The sequence below is a fragment of the Cottoperca gobio genome, chromosome 4 (genome assembly GCF_900634415.1).
Source record: "Cottoperca gobio chromosome 4, fCotGob3.1, whole genome shotgun sequence".
Lineage (NCBI taxonomy): Eukaryota > Metazoa > Chordata > Actinopteri > Perciformes > Bovichtidae > Cottoperca > Cottoperca gobio.
In genome coordinates this window covers 24,880,096-24,901,647 of record NC_041358.1, presented here as the reverse complement: position 1 = coordinate 24,901,647, position 21,552 = coordinate 24,880,096, and the positions used below count along the sequence as shown (strand labels likewise).

Sequence of the window (21,552 nt, the reverse complement as noted above, 5' to 3'; positions counted from 1 at the left end):
GGCAACCAAAAATTACTCCCATATGCTGTAACGACCTCAGACAAAGGGAAGGAAGACTCAAATGCACGACACCAAAGACAGATGTAAAGTGTAAAATAAAATATTTTACTCGCAAAAAAGGTAGCACAAACTCAAAACGCTCACAAGGAGGCTACACAAAAAAATACTGCTGAAACACTGGCTCAATACACAAGTACATGACAGGACGGACTGGCACATTACAAGAGGCGACAGGACTATTTATACATGAGCTGAGTGGGCACAGGTGGAAACAATCAGGGGCAGGGCAGACGCTGACGATGGCGGGAAACCACACAAAGGCAGGAAGTTAAGGAGTCTGGAATGAGGGACAAGAGGCAGGTACAAAATAAAACAGGAAGTGAAATAACAAACAGTGACTGACAAGACTGGACGTAAGACACTGTGACTACAACATGAAAACTTTAGCAAACTCTACGAGACATGACATATTCAATTGTTGAAAATCTCACTCCAAACCCCTGATAGTTAAGAAGCTTCCACTGTTCTGGGGAAACTTTCTATAAGATTTTGGAACCTTGCTGCAGGGATTTTCTCCAATAATGCCACAATGGCATTAGTGAGGTGAAGCATTGATGTTGGTTGATAAGATCTGGCTCAAAGTCTGCGTTCGAGGTCTTCCAGAAGGTGTTTGGCAGCAGGTTAGTTCATGGCTCAGTGCAGGGCATTTTATTATCGACCTCGTTGTCATGTTGAAACAGGGAAAAATATAATCGTATGCTGTAGCATTAAGATTTATGCTGACGTTTATTTTGTCCAATCAACAGTCAAAAACCCAAAGATGAAAACCCTACACCCAGGACCTCTAACAAACAGACTTGTTCCCATCTAGACTCTAATTTCATTTGTAAAGTCATACGACAATGTTTTAATAAAGCTTTCCGTAAAAACTGTCCAGATACTCTTTATCAAGATGTTGTTTTATGTCATCCTTTATAGCGTATTTACCCAGACAAGTTACAAGGTTTTCGCATGACTCCAGCAATATTCCGTACCCAGCATTATCTAACTAAAATGGAAGAAGTCTCTGTCTGTTCTTCGAGTTTCTGAAAAAACGTTCAAGCAATTGACGTCTCACTTGGCCGGTGTATTGCTGAGGATCCAAAGAAGTGCACTGTTGAGTGTGAAGTTGTTTGGATGCGCAGTTCTCAAGAAAGCTGCAAGCAGCAATTCCGGAGGCCAAGCAATCGGACAACTGGGCACTGCACAGCTGATTATTAAATGTTAAAAATGCCAGATAATGTCATTTTAGGTCATTTTAAGCTAATATTAGCAAACATACAAAATATTAGATGATGCTGCATGCTGCTGATTAAGTTTCTATCTCATCTCATATCTTAAAAGTCTTTCTGCAACTCCTTAGATTTTTAAAAACCATATAGCCTATAATATAAACAGTATCCAACCAACATATTTTGAGATTTCCCAAAATAGAAGTTATGTTCTGTAGATATTGGCCTCCATGTCCTCTGGGTCATGTGTTAGAAATCCAAAATGTACATTTTTGAGATGCATCACAAATTTTAAGCAACAGAAAACCCACTGTGATCTACAATTAGAGCCAAATATTCTAAACCTGAGAATCATACGTGGTGACTTTTGCTTTTTGAAGTGTTATTTATGTTACATCTTAGCGTGAGGTTATGCAGAGTTCATAATCAAGTGGTGCCAGAGTGATGCCAAAGGTATAGTCCATCACAGGCTTCACCCCAGCAGGCATGGAGAAGGTGAAGTGCTGCATGAAGGAGGTGAAGAAGAGGAAAAGCTCCATCTTGGCCAGATTCTCCCCGAGACAAACCCGCTTACCTGAGACAGGAAAACAAACTCAAACAAACTGAACATTTCTTTTACAAACAGTTTTGGCCCAGAGATTAAAGAAATTCAAGACAACCCGAGTAGTTATTCTCATAAGGCTTTTATAGGAAGTAGAACTTGCTCTGGCAATCATTATGAATTGTTTCCTGATTTTAGGTCTAAAGAAGACCAAAGGTCAGAGGTTCACAAAAATCATTAGCCAGCCATTGCTATGCTCTGCTGGAGCCCACTAGTAGGGCGAAAGTCTTGATGAACACTTCCCACCGCTTATCTTTTTCATTCCTTCTGGTAAACAGTGGAAATACTTTATGTGGGGGAAAAAAGTAATAACTGTGGAAACCCAAAACAGAATTACTAAACATGTCAGGAGCCTTTCATGAGAAATTTTGAATGATTCAACATCTACAGCCAATAACTACTTCAATCATCACAAGATAGTGAAAGTTCTTTGGGCTAAACTGCAATCTTTATCCTAGGAACACCGTAGGGTCCCACTGTATGCTAGGACAGGCTCCAGGATCCTGTACAAAAGGGTAAAGACAATAATAGAACAAGAGATTGTGTTGCTCCTCACCAGCAGAGAAAGGGATGAAAGCAGCTGGCTTCACAAACTTGCCCTCCTCGTTCAGAAAGTGTCCTGGGTTGAAGGTGTTGGGCGTCTCCCACTCATTCTTGTCGAACAGCACCGAGGTCAGATTGGGGATAATTATAACTCCCTGGTGATTGGAATCGTAATGTCAATTCATAAAGATGCAACTTGGTCGTGTATGTGGAATGAAAGTTGCATACGAGAACTGACCTTTGGGATTGTGTAGCCTCCCAGCTGGATCTCCTTGTTGGTAACATGACACAGGCCCAGAGGAACTACGTTGCCCATCCTCTGGATCTCGTGTATGACAGCGTCAGTTTAAGGCAGTTTTCCATGATCTTCCATGGACGGCTGTCTGGACTGCCCAATCACTTTGTCTATCTCAGCCTGGACCTTTGCTGTGCAACAGGAGGGGAACAAACTGATGTTACGGTATTTATTGAAGAGGCTGCAAAAGACTGTAACATTAGTAATTCTAATAATTTGTGATCCTGTTGATTTGCAACCTTGGACCATTCATAAGAGGATATTGAACATGTTTTGATGTACAGAATTTTATACATTTGAAGGACAATGGTGATTTAACAATATTTCTCACCTTCAGAGTAAAAGTAGTTAGATGATGTTTCTAATTTCTCCCCTTACAAAATGACCACCAATAGTTGTTTTGGTACCACCCATTTACACATTATTGTGTAAAAACAAAGAGCTTTATTGTCTTGGTCAGTGATCTCAGCCTGGATCTCAGGGTACTTTTCCATGTAGAGGAAAGCCCAGCGCAGGGTGGAAGTTGTGGTCTCAGATCCAGCCAGAAACAGATCCCAGACACATATAACCAGGTTTTCCTCATCAAAAGTATTGTCAGCCTGACCTTTGCTCTGAAAATATATACAAATATAAGTCTTAAAAAATGCTGCAAAATAATTAAGGCTACATGGCTAACACAGCAAGCTAACCCTGTACCTTGATAATGAAAAGGATTTGCTTTGTTAGGTCAAACAGTGTCATGCTCTTCTAGATAAGGCCATAAAAGACAGAGGCAAGGGCAAATGTTCAGATTAGGTTTTTGCACTGTGTGGTTACGGCGCCGGCTGCTGGGGAGAGATGGGAGTGTTTTAGCTGGAGATAAGGTAATCCGGTAATCAGTCACACAATATAAACATGGTGATGACATGGTTCTATTCTTTTGCATTAATCTGGGTCCAAGGAGAGACACGGAGGCCGCACACACAGCTGGAGCAGACTCAGACTTAGAGACAGAAAGACTTCATGTGCGACCGCTTCAAGCAATTGTGTGGAAGTGTTGTGCTTATGTTTTTGCCTGAAAAGGCTACAAGGAACAGCATTTAACTGGCTTTTGTTCACTGAACATCGTTTTCCTTCTGTTTTTATCTGGGTGAGAGCAGGTTTGTCTCACAAACACATACCAGCCAGGAGTGGTATACAGTGGCGGTTCTAGACCAATATCACTAGGGGGGCCTTGCTGGGGCCAAGTGTTTTGTCAAAGGGTCACATTCAACCCGAGGTACATTCAACCCGGGACAAAAGAGACGAAGCAGTGTTCAAGCCTTCAACATTTTTAGTTAAGTATAAATAATCGCGCACAACAAAAACAATACCATGATTGGTATGTTCCTGACTGATTACAGCATCTCTCCAGTGATCAATCATGGCATGCATGTTTGTATTCCCATGGTAACGAGTCAGACCGTTCATACTAGACTCAAAGATTTGGCTTTTTTCAAAGATTTGGCTCTTTTGGCTCTTCCGGCTCCCAAATGGCTGTTCATTTAGTATCACTCGGAGCCTTCTATTTTAGCCTAATTTAGCAATTATAAATGATTTGTGTGTTCGTAAGCAATTTTTCATTTCATAAAAGCCTTATTTTTATGCATTGTTTTCGTTAAAACAAAATACACAGTTACTATTGTTTAACATTTAATCAAACCTTTAAATCAGGGGTGTCCAAACTACGGCCCACGGGCCAAAAAAATCGCAAAAAAATCAGTACTTTTTGTATATTGTATAATCTTCGTTCGGAGGGGGGGGCACAGACGGGTCCAGGCTCAGTGTTACAGGGGCACTGTAATGTATTGCACAGTACACACAGCTTTAGGATTTCATCAATAGCTTTAAAATGTTGTACCTGTGCCCAAATAGAGGCTCGAATCTGGAGACCTTTGCCAAACCACATAATCAGTTTCATGTACTTCTCATCACCGTACTCAAAGCGATGATCAAAAACCAGGGAGCAGATGATGTTGGAGACAACGTTGTTGATGTTGAATTAAACAGAATATTAGATGTAAATTTAGTATTTTCCTTTGTGCGTTAATCTTAAACTGCCTGACCGACAGTTCTTTAAATAATCTGCAGTGAGGATGAAAACTGCAGTGAAGAGCAGCAGACTTCTGACACCCCAGTTAACATAGGATCTAAATACAGAAACGATTGAATCCATTCTGCTAACAAGGACTCAAGCCATGTCTAACTGAAGCCTGTGTTGTCCTTGCTGTTCCTTTCACATGAAATGCTGTTGTTCTGTTGCCATGAGCCAGTAATATAAAATGCTCTTTATTTATGTGAAAAGTGTATTTTACACTGTTAATCAGTGACCTTAAAATAATGATTCTATCTTTGCCAAATGTAATTGGCTATGTGGTTTCAATAAAATGTTTAATCATATCAGATATGAGACAATAAACAGCCAATTTAAAATGCCCTGATACCAATACATAATGTTCCTTGTGTTATCTTACCCACCTCCCAAACAACTATACCAACACCTACTGGCTGAAAATGTTCTTCCTTATAGTCTGTTATGAAAATGAGATAGTTATGTTTGATTATATCTTTGCTAACATCTTGGAAATGGCTTTTATGACTTTAAAATGATTTAATTCATGATTTCATCGTGTCATATATGATCATATAAATATTTTTTTAGCAGCCACTAAGATTCTTAGTCCTATCTGTCTGGTAGGGAAGAGATGGGGACTCCTGTGCAGACTACTCAAGTTTTTTCCCATCAGACTGGTGTGATGACCCCTCTACTCCACTCGGGGCCTCTATGTTCTGTGCTCGTTGGCTCTTTGTCTGTATTGCAGGATCAAGATCATCAATTGAATGAACTGGTGCCAGAGTAACACCAAAGCTATAGTCCATTACAGGCTTCACCCCAGCAGGCAAAGAAGAAGTTGAAGAAGAGGAAAAGCTCCATCTTGGGTAGGCTCATCCCAAGACACACCCACGTACCTGAAACAAACATTTACAAACAGTTTTGGCCCAGAGATTAAACTAATTCAAGACAACCCGAGTAGTTATTCTCATAAGGCTTTTATAGGAAGTAGAACTGCAAACTGCTCTGGCAATCATTATGAATTGTGTCCTGATTTTAGGTGTAGAGAAGACCAAAGGTCAGAGGTTCACCAAGATCATTAGTCAGCCATTGCTAGGCTCTGCTGGAGTCCACTAGTAGGGTGAAAGTATTGATGAACACTTCCCTCCGCTGAATTCCTTCTGGTAAGAATCATCGAGGAGGTTAAGAAGAACAACCTGACAGCGGTACTGTGCTTCATCGATTTCAAAAAGGCATTTGACTCGATACACAGAGGCGTGATGATGAAGATACTGAAGGCGTACAGTGTCCCTTCCAATTTACTCTGGGCCATAGGGACCATGTATAAGGGTACAAGAGGAAAGGTGGTAACCCCAGATGGCAACAGTGAAGAGTTTGAAATCCTGGCTGAGGTGTTGCAAGGGGACACCCTTGCCCCCTTCCTCTTCATCATAGTCCTAGACTATGCGCTCAGGAAGGCCATCAGTGGACGGGAGCTAGAACTTGGCCTCACAATAACACCTAGGAGGTCGAGACGATACCCCGCTCTAGTCCTAACGGACCTGGACTATGCGGATGACATCAGTCTGCTCTCTGACCGCGTAGAGCAAGCACAGGAACTCCTGGGCAGAGTGGAGACAGAGTGCGCCTAGGTTGACCTTCAGCTAAATGCCAAGAAAACTGAGTTCATAACATATAACATCCCCCCTGGACCATCCACCTCTAAAAACAACAGGAGGCACTGCTCTAAAGGAAGTCAATGATTTCAAATACCTGGGCTCGTGGGTCAACTCGTCCGAGGCAAGACCTTAAAGTGAGGAAGGCACATTGCATGGAGGGCCCTGAACGGCATGACCTGTGTGTGGAACTCCAACCTCCCCCGACAAATGAAACTCTGCTTCTTCCATACAACAGTGGAGTCTGTTCTCCTGTATGGCAGTGAATGCTGGACCCTGAAGCCCACCCTGCAGAAATCCCTAGATGGGTGCTACACGAGAATGCTGCGTGTGGTACTTGGCATCAACAAGGATGAGCATGTCACCAACACACACTTGTATAGGGGGGCGTTAAGGGTGGGTGAGAAAACAGCAGTGAGGAGAATGAGGCTGGCAGGTCACTGCCAGAGACACCAAGAGCTGCCAGCCAGCAAACTTGTGCTGTGGGAGCCAACACAAGGGCACCAATCACGAGGGCGTCCCGCAATAACATACGTGAATGTACTCAGGAAAGATGCGGGAGCAGAAAATACTGGCGAGCTAGCCAGATGCATGGAGGATCGGGATGACTGGAAGCACCGATGGAGGGCCCGTCTGAGGACGACCTAGTAGTAGTAGTAGTAGTGGTAAACAGTAGAAATACTTTATGTGGGGGAAAAAAGTAATAACTAAATATCTCAACATGTCAGGAGCCTTTCATAAATTATTTTTGAATGATTCAACATCTACAGCCAATAACTACAGGGATCATCACAAGATAGTAAGAGTTCTTTGGGCCAAACTGCAATCATTATCCAAGGAACACCGTAGGGTCCCAGTGTATGCTAGAACAGGCTCCAGGATCCTGTACAAACAGGTAAAGGTAATAATAAAACAAGACATTGTGCTGCTCCTCACCAGCAGAGAAAGGGATGAAAGCAGCTGGCTTCACTAACTTGATGATCTTTTATGGACGGCTGTCTGGACTGTCCAATCACTCCATCTATCTCAGCCTGGACCTTTGCTGTGCAACAGGAGGGGAACAGACAGAAGTTGAAATAGTATTTCTTCTACAGGCTGCAAAAGCAAGCCATCCTCACCAAAAAAACCAGACATACATATAGGTTGTCTGTGCAAGCAACTAATTATAACCCATATTTCCGTTTGTTATTTGAGGGCAACCTCTGGTGGGCGTAGAGACGGGAGCGAAAGAGAAATTCAGGTTTAATAGTATAATGACCGAAAACGTCAGCATAGGGATGAAGTCACAAACACAGGACTTTTACCAAGGTGACCGGAGTTCGTGTCTCATTTCAAACCAAAAGTTAACACGCCTATGACTTGTTTCCATCAAGCATCAACTTTGTAGCCTATGCGTAAGAGCCTAAAACTGCAGTGCATCAAATGACCACTTGATGTTATTTCCAGAAGCCCCCAATGTGAAAATTCCAAACTTAACTGCAGAAATAAACATGTTTACAGGGTGGTACAAAAAATGTTTTGGTCTCTAGGCCTATAGCTCATTTTATTTGACTGTATAGTGGGAAAATTGTTATACAAGTCAGTCTTGTAAATCATATTTAGGCTTAAAGTTATCCACAAAGGCTGTTTACTTTACGTGACAGGTCGGTGCCGTGTCAGGTCTAATATCAACCGAGTCCACCTCAGTTCCACCAATAATCCACATCTTTGCCTATTTTTCGTTTAGCCGGGAGTTATGCAGGTTAGGCATTACCACATTACACAGTTTTGTTTTGTGTACATAATTCTGTAGAGTATAAGAATTACGCTCCATAGTGTTCAACGAAAGGAATAAAAAATGCTACTGCAAGAGGTAAGAAAAAGTAAAAAAAAAAAAACATTCGCTATCGACTATCGTCTCGTCAACATTGCGTGGAAGTCTGGGACAGTGCCTAGGGGGTGGCAGACCGGGGTGGTGGTTCCCCTGTTCAAAAAGGGGGACCGGAGAGTGTGTGCCAACTACAAGGGTATCACACTTCTCAGCCTCCCCGGTAAAGTCTACTCCAAGGTGCGGGAAAGGAAGGTTCGGCCGATAGTCGAACCTCGGATTCCGTCCTGGTCGTCGAACAACGGACTAACTCTTCACTCTCGCAAGGATCCTGGAGGGGGCCTAGGAGTATGCCCATCTGGTCTACATGTGTTTTGTGGATCTGGAGAAGGGAAGGAGTTCAAGTACCTCGGGGTCTTGTTCGCGAGTGAGAAATTTTCAACGTATCCTACTCGATGCGAATTCTGGACTGAAAAAAAGAGAGAGTTTTGTAAACACATCTGACAGTAACTATGTCACATGCTTATTCTAACCCAAACCATACCAAGTAGTTCGGTTTGGAGCCTGTTCGAGCATATAGTTGTTTTGGCATCACCCATTTGCATATTATTGTGTAAAACCAGAGAGCTTTTTTTGGCTTAGTCAGTGATCTCACCCTGGATCTCAGGGTACTTTGCCAAGTAGAGGAAAGCCCAGCGCAGGGTGGTGGATGTGGTCTCAGATCCAGCTACATACAGATCCAAGACACATATAACCTAGGTTTTCCTCATCAAAAGTATCATCCCCTTACCCTTACCCTAAGAATGTATACAATACATGTGTTAAGACATGCTGCAAAATCATTTACAAAAACTACACGTGAGCGCTATTACAGCCAAGGTCATTATAATGTATGCTTATTAACTTCAGTGGGTGAAGTAAAAAGCCTTTAATTTGTACTTTATCTTGTACCTTCAACAATAAATGAATAAAATGACTTGCTTTGTTTGATTAAAAGAAGTCAATCCTGTTGGAGATAAGGCCTTAAAAGATAGTGCTGTGAGGCAGAGGCCATAGCCAAGATTGAACATCAGGTCTTTGCACTTTTCAACACATATCAGCCTGGAGTGGTGCCACAATGAAATGTTGTGCCAGTACAACATGTTAACAATTGTTAGTTCTGATGTACAAGCAGTTATGATGCAAACAGGAACTGAACACAGAGCATCGTCATGAGCAACACAGTATAAGGAGAGAAAAAAAACTACATCTAGAGCCAATCGCCATCTGAATCTCATTCAGGTAGCAGTCGATGTAGTCTCTTTGGTCTGAGGGATCCCAGTTCTGTTTGTGCTCCTTAAGCTCTACTCTTATGAAGTCCTTTACATCGCCCCAGATGTGCTGGACTGTGTGATGTGGTCCTTGCAAACACCTCATCAACCAAAGGAAAGAGTTGTAAAGCTGCAGAGTAGAGCAAATTGGTACAATAACATATTTATAAGGCATTTCAGATCAATATTTTCTACTAGAATAAATAATAAATATTGAAATGTCATATACAAATTGGCTTTTGTGCATCTTGCACATTTTTCATCTTGAGCTTTGTGTGTACATATTACATACCTGTGTCTAAATAGAGCCACTGGCATGAATGATAAACACAATGATGACATTCCTCCAGCTTTAGGGTTTCATAAATAGCTTTAAAATGCTGTACCTGTACCCAAATAGTGCCTTCAATTTCAACACTTTTGTCAAACCACTCCATCATAAACTAATCAATATAATTGACTCTATAACTCTACTTCTTAGATTTTCTCCCCCTTTTTTTGTAAAAAAATGTTTTAACAACTACCCTCTATTGCCCCTCTACACTTGCATCGATACGCACACTTACACAGAAGAATCCTACAAAACAGATTGCCATGGTACTTCTCTAATACACACACCCAACACCTTAAGATCAAACTGCCTTTTCTCTTGCACTTTACCCAATGTATGTTTGGCACTGTAGTGTCAGTCCTGTCACGTCACCCAATGTAGTTCTGTCTTGTTTTGTCTGACATATCTTGTCTTGTTTCACTGAATAAAAAAAGCAATTCCCTTAATTCTAACTAAGTGGACTAGTCCAGACAAGTAAGACTAAAAGTAGACCTATATGGCAGGGTCTACATAACATACTTTTGCAGTGTTTTTTTCACTTTGGTAATTATTACAGGTGGTCTAGTATTACTTCTCAATACATAATGGTTGCATTGCATTTTATAATTTTGGCCGACAGGAAGTTACCAACCCACCAGACGATTCTGACTTCAAAATAAAACGCATTTGTATCTTGACAAAACAAAAACAACACAAAAAAACTTATACTGAGTGAGTTGAATGTTTCATAATGTTATCTGAACTTTATATTTTGTAACCTGTTGCGTGTCCGAACAACGTTTTAAGATCGTATAAAATAGTTTGCGAAGTTGACAAACTGGAGAGTTTATTGTGAAAGTCTTATGACCGGAAACTGTGTGGCTAGTTTTCGCCGGTTTGCTATCTTGTGTGACCTGCTGTGTCCTCCAACACTCGAGCTTTGACAGCCTGTCGTTTAAGGACAACAACAATAAAATCATGGTTTTTGAGGAGAAGATGATCATAAACGGAGAGCCTGAGGATGTTAGTAGCTTTGACAGACTAAAGACAACGCTGCCAGTAATGTTTACATAATTTAAGCTAGCTAGAAAGCTAACACAACACTGCTAATTTAGCTATATCATCACCTAGCTTACGTTAGCATTAACCAACGTTAATATTTCCAACGTCGTTCAGAAACATCTTAATGCTTATTCATGCAGCATATTTATTCTAGTTCGTCGTGGATTACGTTGTGTAATTCTTACTAAAACTACAGCTAACAACTGTCTGATGGCTGGAAGTGAAATGTGTAATTGATTTAGTCATTAACGTTGTGTCTGTTTCAGGAGGAGGAAGAAGAAGAGGAGGAGGAAGACATGGTGGTATGTTCATTGGTTGTCTAATTTTCAAGCAAGGAAAGTATCATTTATTTTGTAGAGGTTAGAATAAAAATCAATACGAAACTGACAAACATAAGAAACTTAAAAGTGTACTAAAAAAAATAAGTGAACAAGCTCTGGACAATATTTTGAACTCTTGTCTTCCGGTCACATGACCTACAGTAACCAGAGGTGGGGTCGTTCTCCTGTGCCCCTCCCTCTGGGAATCTATATAATTATATAAGGCATTGTCTCTCTTTACATATAGAAGAATCATCAAAACTTACCGTTATAACCCCCTTTTCTTTTACTGATTCCAAACCCCACATCATTTTGATGAATTAAACTTTGAAGGAAAAGTAGGTTGGATGTTTCTGTGGGTAAAGGAAGTTATCCCCTCTTAAGTCCCCTTGATACTCTCATGCACTGGGTGACCAGTTTATCAGGTACAACTTCATGGTAATTATGGAGGCTTTAGTTTGTGGTGGTGGTGGTGTTCAGATGTTTCCAATATTTAGTTTATCCTTGTTGATACCGTTGGGGTAACTGAATGTAGTTAGGGTTGTAACGGTTTGTTACAGCGGAGACAACAACCCAAATGCTTCGGAGATTTTTTTTTAATTTATTTTCAACAGATGGTAATGCAATTGTCAAAGACCGACGAAATCCTCAGGCTGGGGAGTAAGTTCGCATTTTGCCCACTGGCAATTTTTGTTATAAAAATAAGGAACACTTCCATATTACATTGTACGAACACTATCCACCGGAAAATAATCTATTATACTGTGAAATTGAAAATACCAAATTTATAGAATAATAGGTACAATAATAGCCAGTTGAGGTGGTTTGGGCATCTAGTAAGGAGCCACCTGGGCGCCTCCCTAGGGAGGTGTTCCAGGCACGTCCAGCTGGGAGGAGACCCCGGGGAAGATCCAGGACTCGGTGGAGAGATTATATCTCCTCACTGGCCTGGGAACGCCTCAGGATCCCCCAGTCGGAGCTGGAGGATGTGGCCCAGAGAAGGGAAGATTGGGGTTCCTTACTGGAACTGCTACCCCCGAGACCCGATCCCGGATAAGCGGTAGACGATGGATGGAGGTACATATTCTGATTGCTGAATATTTTGTTTCAGGATCCTCTTGAAACAATGCGACAGAAGTGTGAAGAGACGGAGAATTGCGCTCACATTCGCGAGCGTCTGGAGACCTGTGAGACCAGGGTCAGCTCGCGGTCGAAGACGGCAGAGGATTGTACCGAGGAGCTGTTTGACTTCCTGCATGCTCGGGACCACTGTGTAAGTGTGACGTTTGCCAATCGTACCAAGCAGAAAGATTAATAGACCAGGAGTCGGCCTTTTGTTGTCATGCTTGGCCTACACTAGTTGTTGCCAAATATTTGCCAGTAAGGCTTCGGTGCTCATCGCTGGCTTTACATACAAGAAGGTATTTTGTATTTTGTGGCACCTTGACCTCTATTGACCAAAAAGGTTTTATTGTTTTATTGACATACAAGCTATGTCATCCACTGTTCCTATCCATACAGCACCGAAAGAGACTGTACTGTGGTATTGAAAAAAAAAGTGCATGAAATTACCATTGCCTTTGCATGTCATTCACATAAGATCAATCCAGCAGTTCAGTAACATTGAAATAAGCTTTCATTTGCTTAAAATGACCTGCATGTTACAAGCAGTAGTGGTTTTATTATGTATGCCTTCATTCATTTCCTCTTGTGTTCTCTCTAGGTGTCACACAAACTGTTCCATTCGGTCAAATGAAGTGCTCCCTGACAGATGCATCGCTGACTGATGACATTCTTCAAATATTGTACTATGAGGAGAACATGGTTTTAAATAAATCCATCTGTGGATCTGCTGTATGTTGTACCTTTAAATGTTTCCTGTACTGTATCTGCTTGTGTCGAGAAACCAAAGTAGGAGTCAACATATCATTAAAGTGGATGGCTTGAAAACCTTCGTTCTGTCAAACATTTATTATATGTAAAGCTAAACCGATTGCTGTCGTTAAACCAAAGAACTTCTAGCCACGAATGCCTGACAATAATTTATTCCTGCCACAAAATGTGTCTTTAAAATGGATGTCTTGAAGCTTTACTACGAGACAGAGGAGGCAGTGAAGGAGTGTTGCTATCTGTTGGCAAACAAATTACATTTAACAGGCTCAGGTGGTCTGACCTTCACATGAACCTCCAGAAGTATCTGAAACTTTATTGTGTCACGTAAATGATGAGATGAGTGTCAGCCCTGATAAATGCTTTACTGTGGCGTGTAAAACTGCTCATCCCTGCTCGTAAAAAAAGAAGAAGGGATTTATGATCATGAGATACTGTTCTGCCAACTGAGGAGTGTGGAGCATATGTATGAGATTAAAAAAAAAAAAGTTTGTGAATTTGAGCGGGGAAAAATCTAAACCTTGAAAGTTTTTGATAATTGACATCAAGAGACATGGGTCATTTAAAGTGCTTGAATTTCCTTATTTTGTGCAAGAATAAAGATGGAAGTTCTTCAACTCCTGTATAAATCTGTCTCGCGTGCTCAACATACACAATTTATTGTTTTGCTGTTCATCGTTAGTCAACAATACTTGACCTTGATCCTTGACTTTTAGGTATTAGGGTCTGGAAAGTCCTTGAAAAGTCTTTGAATTTATTAAGGTGTGGGAACCCTGGGCTCAGTTGTGGCGCCCTCTATCTTGCAAACATTTAATTGCTCTGCACAAACCAGTTATCCTGGACAAACAGAGGTGTGTAGATAGTTGCAATACTGTGTTAGTTGTATTGACTCGAGTTGTCTGAGCAAGACGATGGATATGTAACAATAGGCGTCGGCCACTCCCAGGTGTTGACTTTAAAGCTCTTACAAGTCCAACAGATACTCATACGCGATCCAACATCACTCTGTTTGGTTTTAGCCTCAGTTAGCCAACGTGCATCCTTGTTCTTGGAGTGAGGAAAAACAAATCATGGAAAAAGTAAAAGAGTTTCTTCAGGGAGTTGAAGTGGACCAGCGGACAGCGGCGCTCCTCACGGCTGCTGCCGGCGCGGTGGGAGCTGTGGTGCTGCTGGTGCACAAACTCTACATCCACCAAGACGCGAAGGCTAAGATCCAGAAAGCCAGAAACCGGAGGACTGCCAGCCTGCAGCGGGCTGAGCATGCAGTCCTCCGGTACAAGACGTCGGTGAGACTTCAAAATGAAAGCATACTCACGGACCTGGGTTTTTTTTTTATGAATGAATTAACTTGCATTGTTTGTTGTCAACACGATTATCTGAGCTTTAAAAAGTGTTTATAGCTGGACTACCATCTGTCATTTTCTGTTCTCATCGCAGACATTTCGACCCGCCATAGCAGCAGGTGGAGCTCACCAATAACTTGTTGCTTTTTCTAGATTATGATTTATATTCGCAAATGAGACATCTCGATACAAGGTCATGGCACAAGCCTGCAGCCTGTGAGTCAAAATGTCTGCTGTGAAAGGGTCTATTGTTCAAGACCCTGCGGCCACACAAGCAGCCTAGTTGTTATTCTCAGTGGTGGACAGTTTATAAAGTACATTTATAAGTACTTAACTTGAGTAGTTGCATTTCCTGCTACTTAATACTTCAACTCTACTACAATTCCGAGGCAAATATTATACTTTTTACTCCACTACATGTATTTGATAACTTTATTTAGGCTACTTTTAAGATTTAGATTCAGAATAGAAAACATTATCTACAAATGTATTATTAAAGGTTAAAACTTTATTGATCCTTTGTTGAAATTCATAAGCTATATATATATTTTATTATTTATTTATTTATTTATTTATATATATATATATATATATATATATATATATATATATATATATTTATATTTACTTTTATATTTATTGTTATATATATATATATATATATATATATATATATATATATATATATATATTTTACACAATTTTCTGACAAAATTATTGATTACTGTAAACAATATTCAGCAGATCAGTTGATAATCATTGTGTGTGTGTGTGTGTGTGTGTGTGTGTGTGTGTGTGTGTGTGTGTGTGTGTGTGTGTGTGTGTCCTCTAGCATCCAGGGAATGACTCTGCTTTCATCTTGGCGCTGTCTCTGTCTGAGCTGACAAAGAAACTGCAGGAAGGCTTGCTGAGTCCTGAGGACGTGTTGTACTCTTACATGGAAAAGGTTCAAAACCAGCGTATCAATCATATATTTCATTTTGATTTTTCATTAGATTTCATGCATTGTTACAAAATACATATTGATCGACTTGCTTGCACATTTCTCACTTTACTTTTATGTTCTTTAAAACCAGGCTTGTGGAGGAAAAGGCATGAATATGAACATGTCTGTGCTGTTTTTTTCTTTTCTAACAGGCTCTGGATGTAAACAAAGATCTGAACTGCTGCACAGGTATCCTGTTGGAGAGTTTTGACCAGCTGAAAACCTCCAACAAGGAAGGTCTCTTGTATGGAGTTCCAATCAGCATCAAGGAAAACTATGCATACAAGGTATTTTGTAATTGTGTAAATGGATTTGTAATCCAAGTTTAGATGGATAGATTTGTGTTTCCACAGATTACAGATTGTAAAATGGGTGAAACATAGATGACATGGGTGATCGCTCTGTCACCAAAGATCAGAGGTTGGGAACATTGTGTGCCGTACGGAACGGCTTGATTTTGTTTGAGAAAGATAACATTGTGAGGATGACGATTACACTGCCAGGGTTTCCAAATGTGTACGCACATGTAAGACTAGTGTGGCATTATTTGAAATAGCTCAGGGTTAAGTGTTAAGTGCTCTCATGTAACACTTCTCTCTCTGCCTTTTTTATGTCTTTTACAACACAAGAATCACGACTCTTCTTGTGGTGTGATCATTAATCTGGACCAGCCAGCCAAGAAGGACAGCGTGCTTGTTCAAGTTCTGAAGAGACAAGGAGCTATTCCCTTTGTGAAAACAAACTTGCCCCAAGGCCTGTTGAGGTTAACCACTTCTCACACAATCATATGCTGTGACACGCATCATTATATTCGTCCAACTCAAAGGGTGATGTATTGTTGTCTTATCTGTGTTTTTATAATATTACTTCTCCAGTTATGACTGCGGTAATCCCATCTATGGGCAGACCGTGAACCCCCACAGCCTCCAGAAGACCAGCGGAGGTTCGTCCGGTGGGGAGGGGGCTCTCATTGGAGGAGGGGGCTCCCTGCTTGGTTTAGGCAGTGATGTAGGGGGTAGCATCCGTATTCCGGCATCATTCTGTGGGATCTGTGGCTTCAAGCCAACAGCAGGCCGGCTCAGGTGAGCGCGTCTGCTTCGCTCAGCTTTGAATAATCATTACATCACTCATTACATATTGCTCTGCAGGTAAACCATTGCTTTGTTTTGATGTTGTTATTTGTTTGTGTCTTCATCATCAGTTCACTGGGTCTGAGCCCCATTTATCGAGGTCAAAAATCAGGTAAGTTCCAGTTGTATAATCATTTTATCTACATACTACATGTGTTACCTGAAATCATTTGGTTACTTTTTCTTGTGTTTCTTACTAAATTAGTGCCGTCATGTCCTGGACCCATGGCGAGGGATGTGGACAGTCTGGCTCTGTGCATGGAGGCTCTGCTGTGTGACCACATGTTTGCTTTGGACCCCACTGTTCCACCCATACCTTTTAATGTGCAGGTTTGTCCACTACAAAACACGTAATGTTTTACGGCGGGTTTTAGCCCGATTTTGTTACATATGGACAGGCTAGCTGTTTCTAGTCTTTATGCTAACGAGCTGCTGGCTTCAGATACGTATTTACCGTTTGTACACACTTTTGAGAGTAGTGTCAATCATCTCATCGAACTCTCTGCAAGAAAGCAAAATATGTGTTATTTCCCAAATGTTGCAGCATACACTGATATGCACAGAACTTTGACCTCAACCCCAGCAAACACTTTGGGATGAACTGAAATCTTATCACCCAAATCCAAGTTCCCTGTCGGGTTCCAAAGTCTTGTGGAAAGTGGAGGCTTCTCTTGTGCTGAGCCAAGCCTAACACCACTGCAGATTGTTATTTCCCCCAACAACTCCAACAAACTCCAGTTTCCTTTCTAGCTACCAAATGTGTTTGTGTAACTGTGGTTCAAAAATATTGTCTCGCCTTGCGAAGAGTGAGGAAGGAACTTGGTGAAAGCTCCCCTGAGGTTCGCTGCCTGTTGTTTACTAAATGTTCCCTCGGGGGGGGGGGGAGATGTGCTCAGCTGTGACAATAATGAGTCGAATGTAACTATATAATCTGCAGGGGGGACCTAAAGGCACAATATCATCAATGTTTGTATTAGTTTTTCATCATGGTTGTAATCAGAGGACTATTAAGGGATGTTTAAACCCACTAATTAAACCTGCAGTTCATTGTCAGTAGCAAGTTCACGCATTTCTTTAGTAGTGTGCCTTAATTAAAAGGAATCTAAAGTAAAGCCTTCAGTATTTCTTAGTTAAGTTCCAAAAATGGCACTATTTATGTGCGTTTCCACTCATAATGAATGACAATGTCTCGTCCTCAGACGTACCAGAGCTCCCAACCTCTCAGGATCGGTTACCTAGAAAACGACAGGCTTCTCACAACCGTCTCCAAGCATGCTCCGATCCGTTAGAGAGGTCAAAGCTCTGCTGGAGCAAGCCGGGCACACTGTAAGACCACGGCCCACACGCTCATAACATATATTGTCTAAGGCACACGTTAAATATGTGATATGAGCCGTATGTTTTTAATGCAGTGACTTGTTTCCCTCTGTGTCACGTGTGCCTGCAGCTGGTGCCCTACACTCCTCTGAAGGTCAGTCACGTTATGGTGGAACTGATTGTTAAAGGTATCTTCGCAGACGGAGCCGCCACCCTGTGTCAGAAACTGTGAGTTGAAGAGATAAGAATCGTTATATGTTTGACCTTTTTTGGTGTTTCATCTTTTCACTAACTATTTTTTTGATAAATTGTTTATCCTTCAAAATAAATATTGTGTGAAATGCATTTCATGAGTTCCTGGAGCTCTCTCACTCTCCTCTCACTTGCTAAAATAAGACGGGCACATGCTAAATATACCTGCGAAACATGACATCATTATTAGCATTAGGTCAAAGCTCTGCTGCGCCTCACAGAGCTACAATATTAGCTTTACGTATTTTGACTAGACTATGTTCCGAAACTTTATTATACCTGTCTAACTATAACAAGTATTACAATCCCTTTGAACAGATCGTGTTAATGATCCCTTATTGTTTGTATTTTAGGGAGGGCTGCCCTCTGGACCCCTGTCTCAGATTTCAGGTTTTACCTTACTATCTTCCTTCATGGCTGAAGAAAACCCTCTCGGTCGTCCTCAAGATGCTGGTCAGTTCTCTCCTTCTGTGACAGACATCCATAGATACATGATCAAATATCATTATATAATCTAATGGTGTAAATACGTCCTTGGTAGTTATTCCTTTGAACAGTGACTGTGGGATTTGATACTGAAAGTGTGTTTTCATGTCTTGTGTGTGTGTGTGTGTGTGTGTGTGTGTGTGTGTGTGTGTTCCGCAGTCTCCTCGTACTTCTGAAATACTCAACGCCATCTCTGGAGTTGGGTGAGAAAGTCATTTTGACGTTGGCAGTTTGCGCTCGAGGTTTTGTAACTGACACATTGCATGTCACGGGCAAGATGCCAGAAACATACTGACTCTGTCTCTGCGTTGTTTTTAGATCTGTTGAAAATCTGTGGAAGCAGCATGCTGCAATTGAGGTACAGTTGTCCGCTAATGATGCTTGTGTGTGTGTTTGTGTGTGCGTGTGTATGAATTCATACAGGGGACATTGAATTCTCTCGTGTTCTCATTAGGACTACATTCAGGAAACGATAGCAGAGTGGAGAAGATGCAACATAGACGTTCTGCTGTGCCCTGTGATCGGACCAGCCTACAACTTGTTCTACTGCGGCAAGCTTACCTGTACGGTACACCTAGCTGTGTGTGTGTGTGTGTGTGTGTGTGTGTGTGTGTGTGTGTGCATGCGTGTGTGTGTAAATGAAAGGGAATATTGGTCAGAGGTGTTGTGACTTTGCTGATAAGTTTATAGCATAAAAAGCAGAACTGTTGTAGAAGCCAGAGAGCTAGGGAGCGTCCTCCCTGCATCATGCTGTAGCCAGCTCGAGCTATAATATTATATATATATAACACACTTTCTATTTCCTGTCCTTCCAGGTTTTGCGTCTTACACGATACTTTACAATCTCCTCAACTTTCCCGCCGGCGTTGTTACCGTTTCCACGGTGAAAGCTGAGGATGAGGAGGAACTCGAGCACTATAAGGGCGTTTATGGGGATTACATTGACAAGTACTTCAAACAGGTAAGAAACACTCGTCACTGAGAGATGATGTAGTACAGGAGTAACACATGCTACCGTTGTGGAGCTTTTAGGTTTGTTATTTTCTGAAAGTTCTCTCCATTTGTTGACTCACCAATGTTAACTTTGGAGGTTATTCAGATCACCTTCTGATTAACAATTAAGAGCAGCTTGGCGCATTTCCCCTCTCGGCCAATCGGAGTGTGACGACGCCGTTTCTTTTGGGCTTAAGAGAAGTGTGGACACCCAGGGCATTCTGGTCCTTCCATGACTTAATGAAAAACCTAATTTCAGCCAGAAACTCTGGTCTTTAGTACTCTGGTATTATTATTATTATTATTATTATTATTATTATTATTATTATTATTATTATTATTATTATTATTATTATTATTATTATTAAGGAGACGTTGTGAAGGCCCTTTTTTATAATTCCATTTAAACACTCCTCGTTGTAACTTAACAGACACTTTGTAATGTTTCAAGGTCACAATTATAACATATTGTGATTCATATTGTATTTATTTGAGGTGGAACTGCAACTAACAACAATTATTTTAATTATCAATTAATCAGCTGGATCTTTTTCTTGATTTAAATCCCAAACATTTTTTACTTTGCAATAATAAATTGTACATTATTCAATATGCTAATATGAACAGATATCATTACATTGCTGCTGTTTGTAATTCCAAATAGCCTCCAGCCATGGACAGATGATGAGACATCGGGCCCCTGGTTTCAGACATGTAAAAGGCCCCCCCCCATCATGTCGTTTTGAATCTTGTTTTTTTGCGTCTCTTTTTAGTCATTTTGTGTCTTTGTGGTTGTTTCATTGACTTTCCAACAATAAATGTTAACAGTCAAAGTTAAAAGCCAACTACCTTTTGACTCTGGTTGGCACTAGGGGCAATGCCTCCCCTCTGACCCTGCCCCTCTGACCCCGCCCCGCCCCTCTGGCTCTGACCCCGCCCCTCTGGCTCTGGTCCCGCCCATCGGGCTCTGGCTCCGCCCCTGCACTTATGTTCCTGTGTATCAACACAAACGTCTGTGTCAGGCCATTTTAGTGACACTCTTAGAACAGTAGTTCCACAGTCGGTCAGTAGGTGGAGGCAGAAGACTGTGGTGTCGACTGACTGGATGTTGTGTTTGTGTTTAGGCTGTGTCTGGAGGCGAGGGTCTGCCCATGGCGGTGCAGTGTGTCTCCCTGCCGTGGCAGGATGAGCACTGCCTGCGCTTCATGAAGGAGGTGGAACAACTGGTCAAACAGAGCACAGTGTGAGGCCTGCAGGGCCGGGGGGGGGGCGGGGGGGGGGGGGGGGGGGGGCTGCTAACTTCAGGTTGAATTTGCTATGAATGCACCCAGTAAATGAACAAAACACAACACCACCACATTAAAACAAAAAATATGGAAATATGAGTAAAAGCTAACACAAATATTATTGATAGTATTGAAAATCACTCTTCTGATCTACAATAATTATTGTTCTGATCTCTGGCTTTTTAGGGCCATAATAAAGATGTATTAAATGTTAACATTTAAGGTGATAACCATGTTTACTGATTGAAACCTTGTTTAATTCATTTATTGACAAACCTCAAGATTCTAACATTTAGTTGAATTTGTATTGCACATTCACAAAAATTCAGCCTCCTGTTTGGACATTAGTCTTTGTTCTGTTTTTCCACCGCTGGCACTGTTTTTAATATTTCACGCAATATAGCATGAACAGGAACAGGAACTACATGCTTGAGAATAAATTGAATTCAAAGAGGCATCGCAGCCACGTGTTGAAAATGAGGATTTATAATGAATACGGAAAATAACGTTTGCACCTTAATCATGTTTGTTTCTTTACAAGAACTGACAGTTTTTTGTGATGAGATGAAGAATACAATAAAAAAAGTTCTCACAGATGAACCGC

General features: G+C 41.3%; 2 protein-coding genes and 1 pseudogene across 2 annotated transcripts; 2 read left to right on the top strand and 1 right to left on the bottom strand.

Moving 5' to 3' along the window:
- Nucleotides 1-1,669: 1,669 nt before the first annotated feature.
- On the bottom strand, nt 1,670-10,014 carry LOC115007287 (cytochrome P450 2J1-like; annotated as a pseudogene).
- Nucleotides 10,015-10,754: 740 nt separating this feature from the next.
- On the top strand, nt 10,755-13,221 carry uqcrh (ubiquinol-cytochrome c reductase hinge protein). Its single transcript, XM_029428801.1, has 4 exons — nt 10,755-10,907; nt 11,213-11,248; nt 12,378-12,539; nt 12,990-13,221. The coding sequence occupies exons 1-4, from the start codon at nt 10,863-10,865 to the stop codon at nt 13,020-13,022; spliced, it is 276 nt and encodes a 91-aa protein (XP_029284661.1). The 5' UTR covers nt 10,755-10,862; the 3' UTR covers nt 13,023-13,221.
- Nucleotides 13,222-13,938: 717 nt separating this feature from the next.
- On the top strand, nt 13,939-20,922 carry LOC115007202 (vitamin D3 hydroxylase-associated protein-like). The gene is given in 16 exon segments (XM_029429963.1): nt 13,939-14,442; nt 15,332-15,445; nt 15,637-15,771; nt 16,114-16,247; nt 16,360-16,566; nt 16,686-16,726; nt 16,820-16,944; nt 17,814-17,861; nt 17,863-17,940; nt 18,062-18,159; nt 18,537-18,636; nt 18,829-18,872; nt 18,988-19,027; nt 19,124-19,232; nt 19,485-19,630; nt 20,787-20,922. Coding segments are annotated over 16 exon segments (1,758 nt in total). The 5' UTR covers nt 13,939-14,226; the 3' UTR covers nt 20,910-20,922.
- The last annotated feature ends 630 nt before the right edge of the window (nt 20,923-21,552 follow it).

Bases quoted from the DNA above. Each gene is read 5' to 3' on its own strand.
- uqcrh (XM_029428801.1), top strand. From the start codon at position 10,863: ATGGTTTTTGAGGAGAAGATGATCATAAACGGAGAGCCTGAGGAT. The intron at 10,908-11,212 runs GTTAGTAGCTTT...TGTCTGTTTCAG, and splicing joins TAAACGGAGAGCCTGAGGAT to GAGGAGGAAGAAGAAGAGGA. The intron at 11,249-12,377 runs GTATGTTCATTG...ATTTTGTTTCAG, and splicing joins AGGAGGAGGAAGACATGGTG to GATCCTCTTGAAACAATGCG.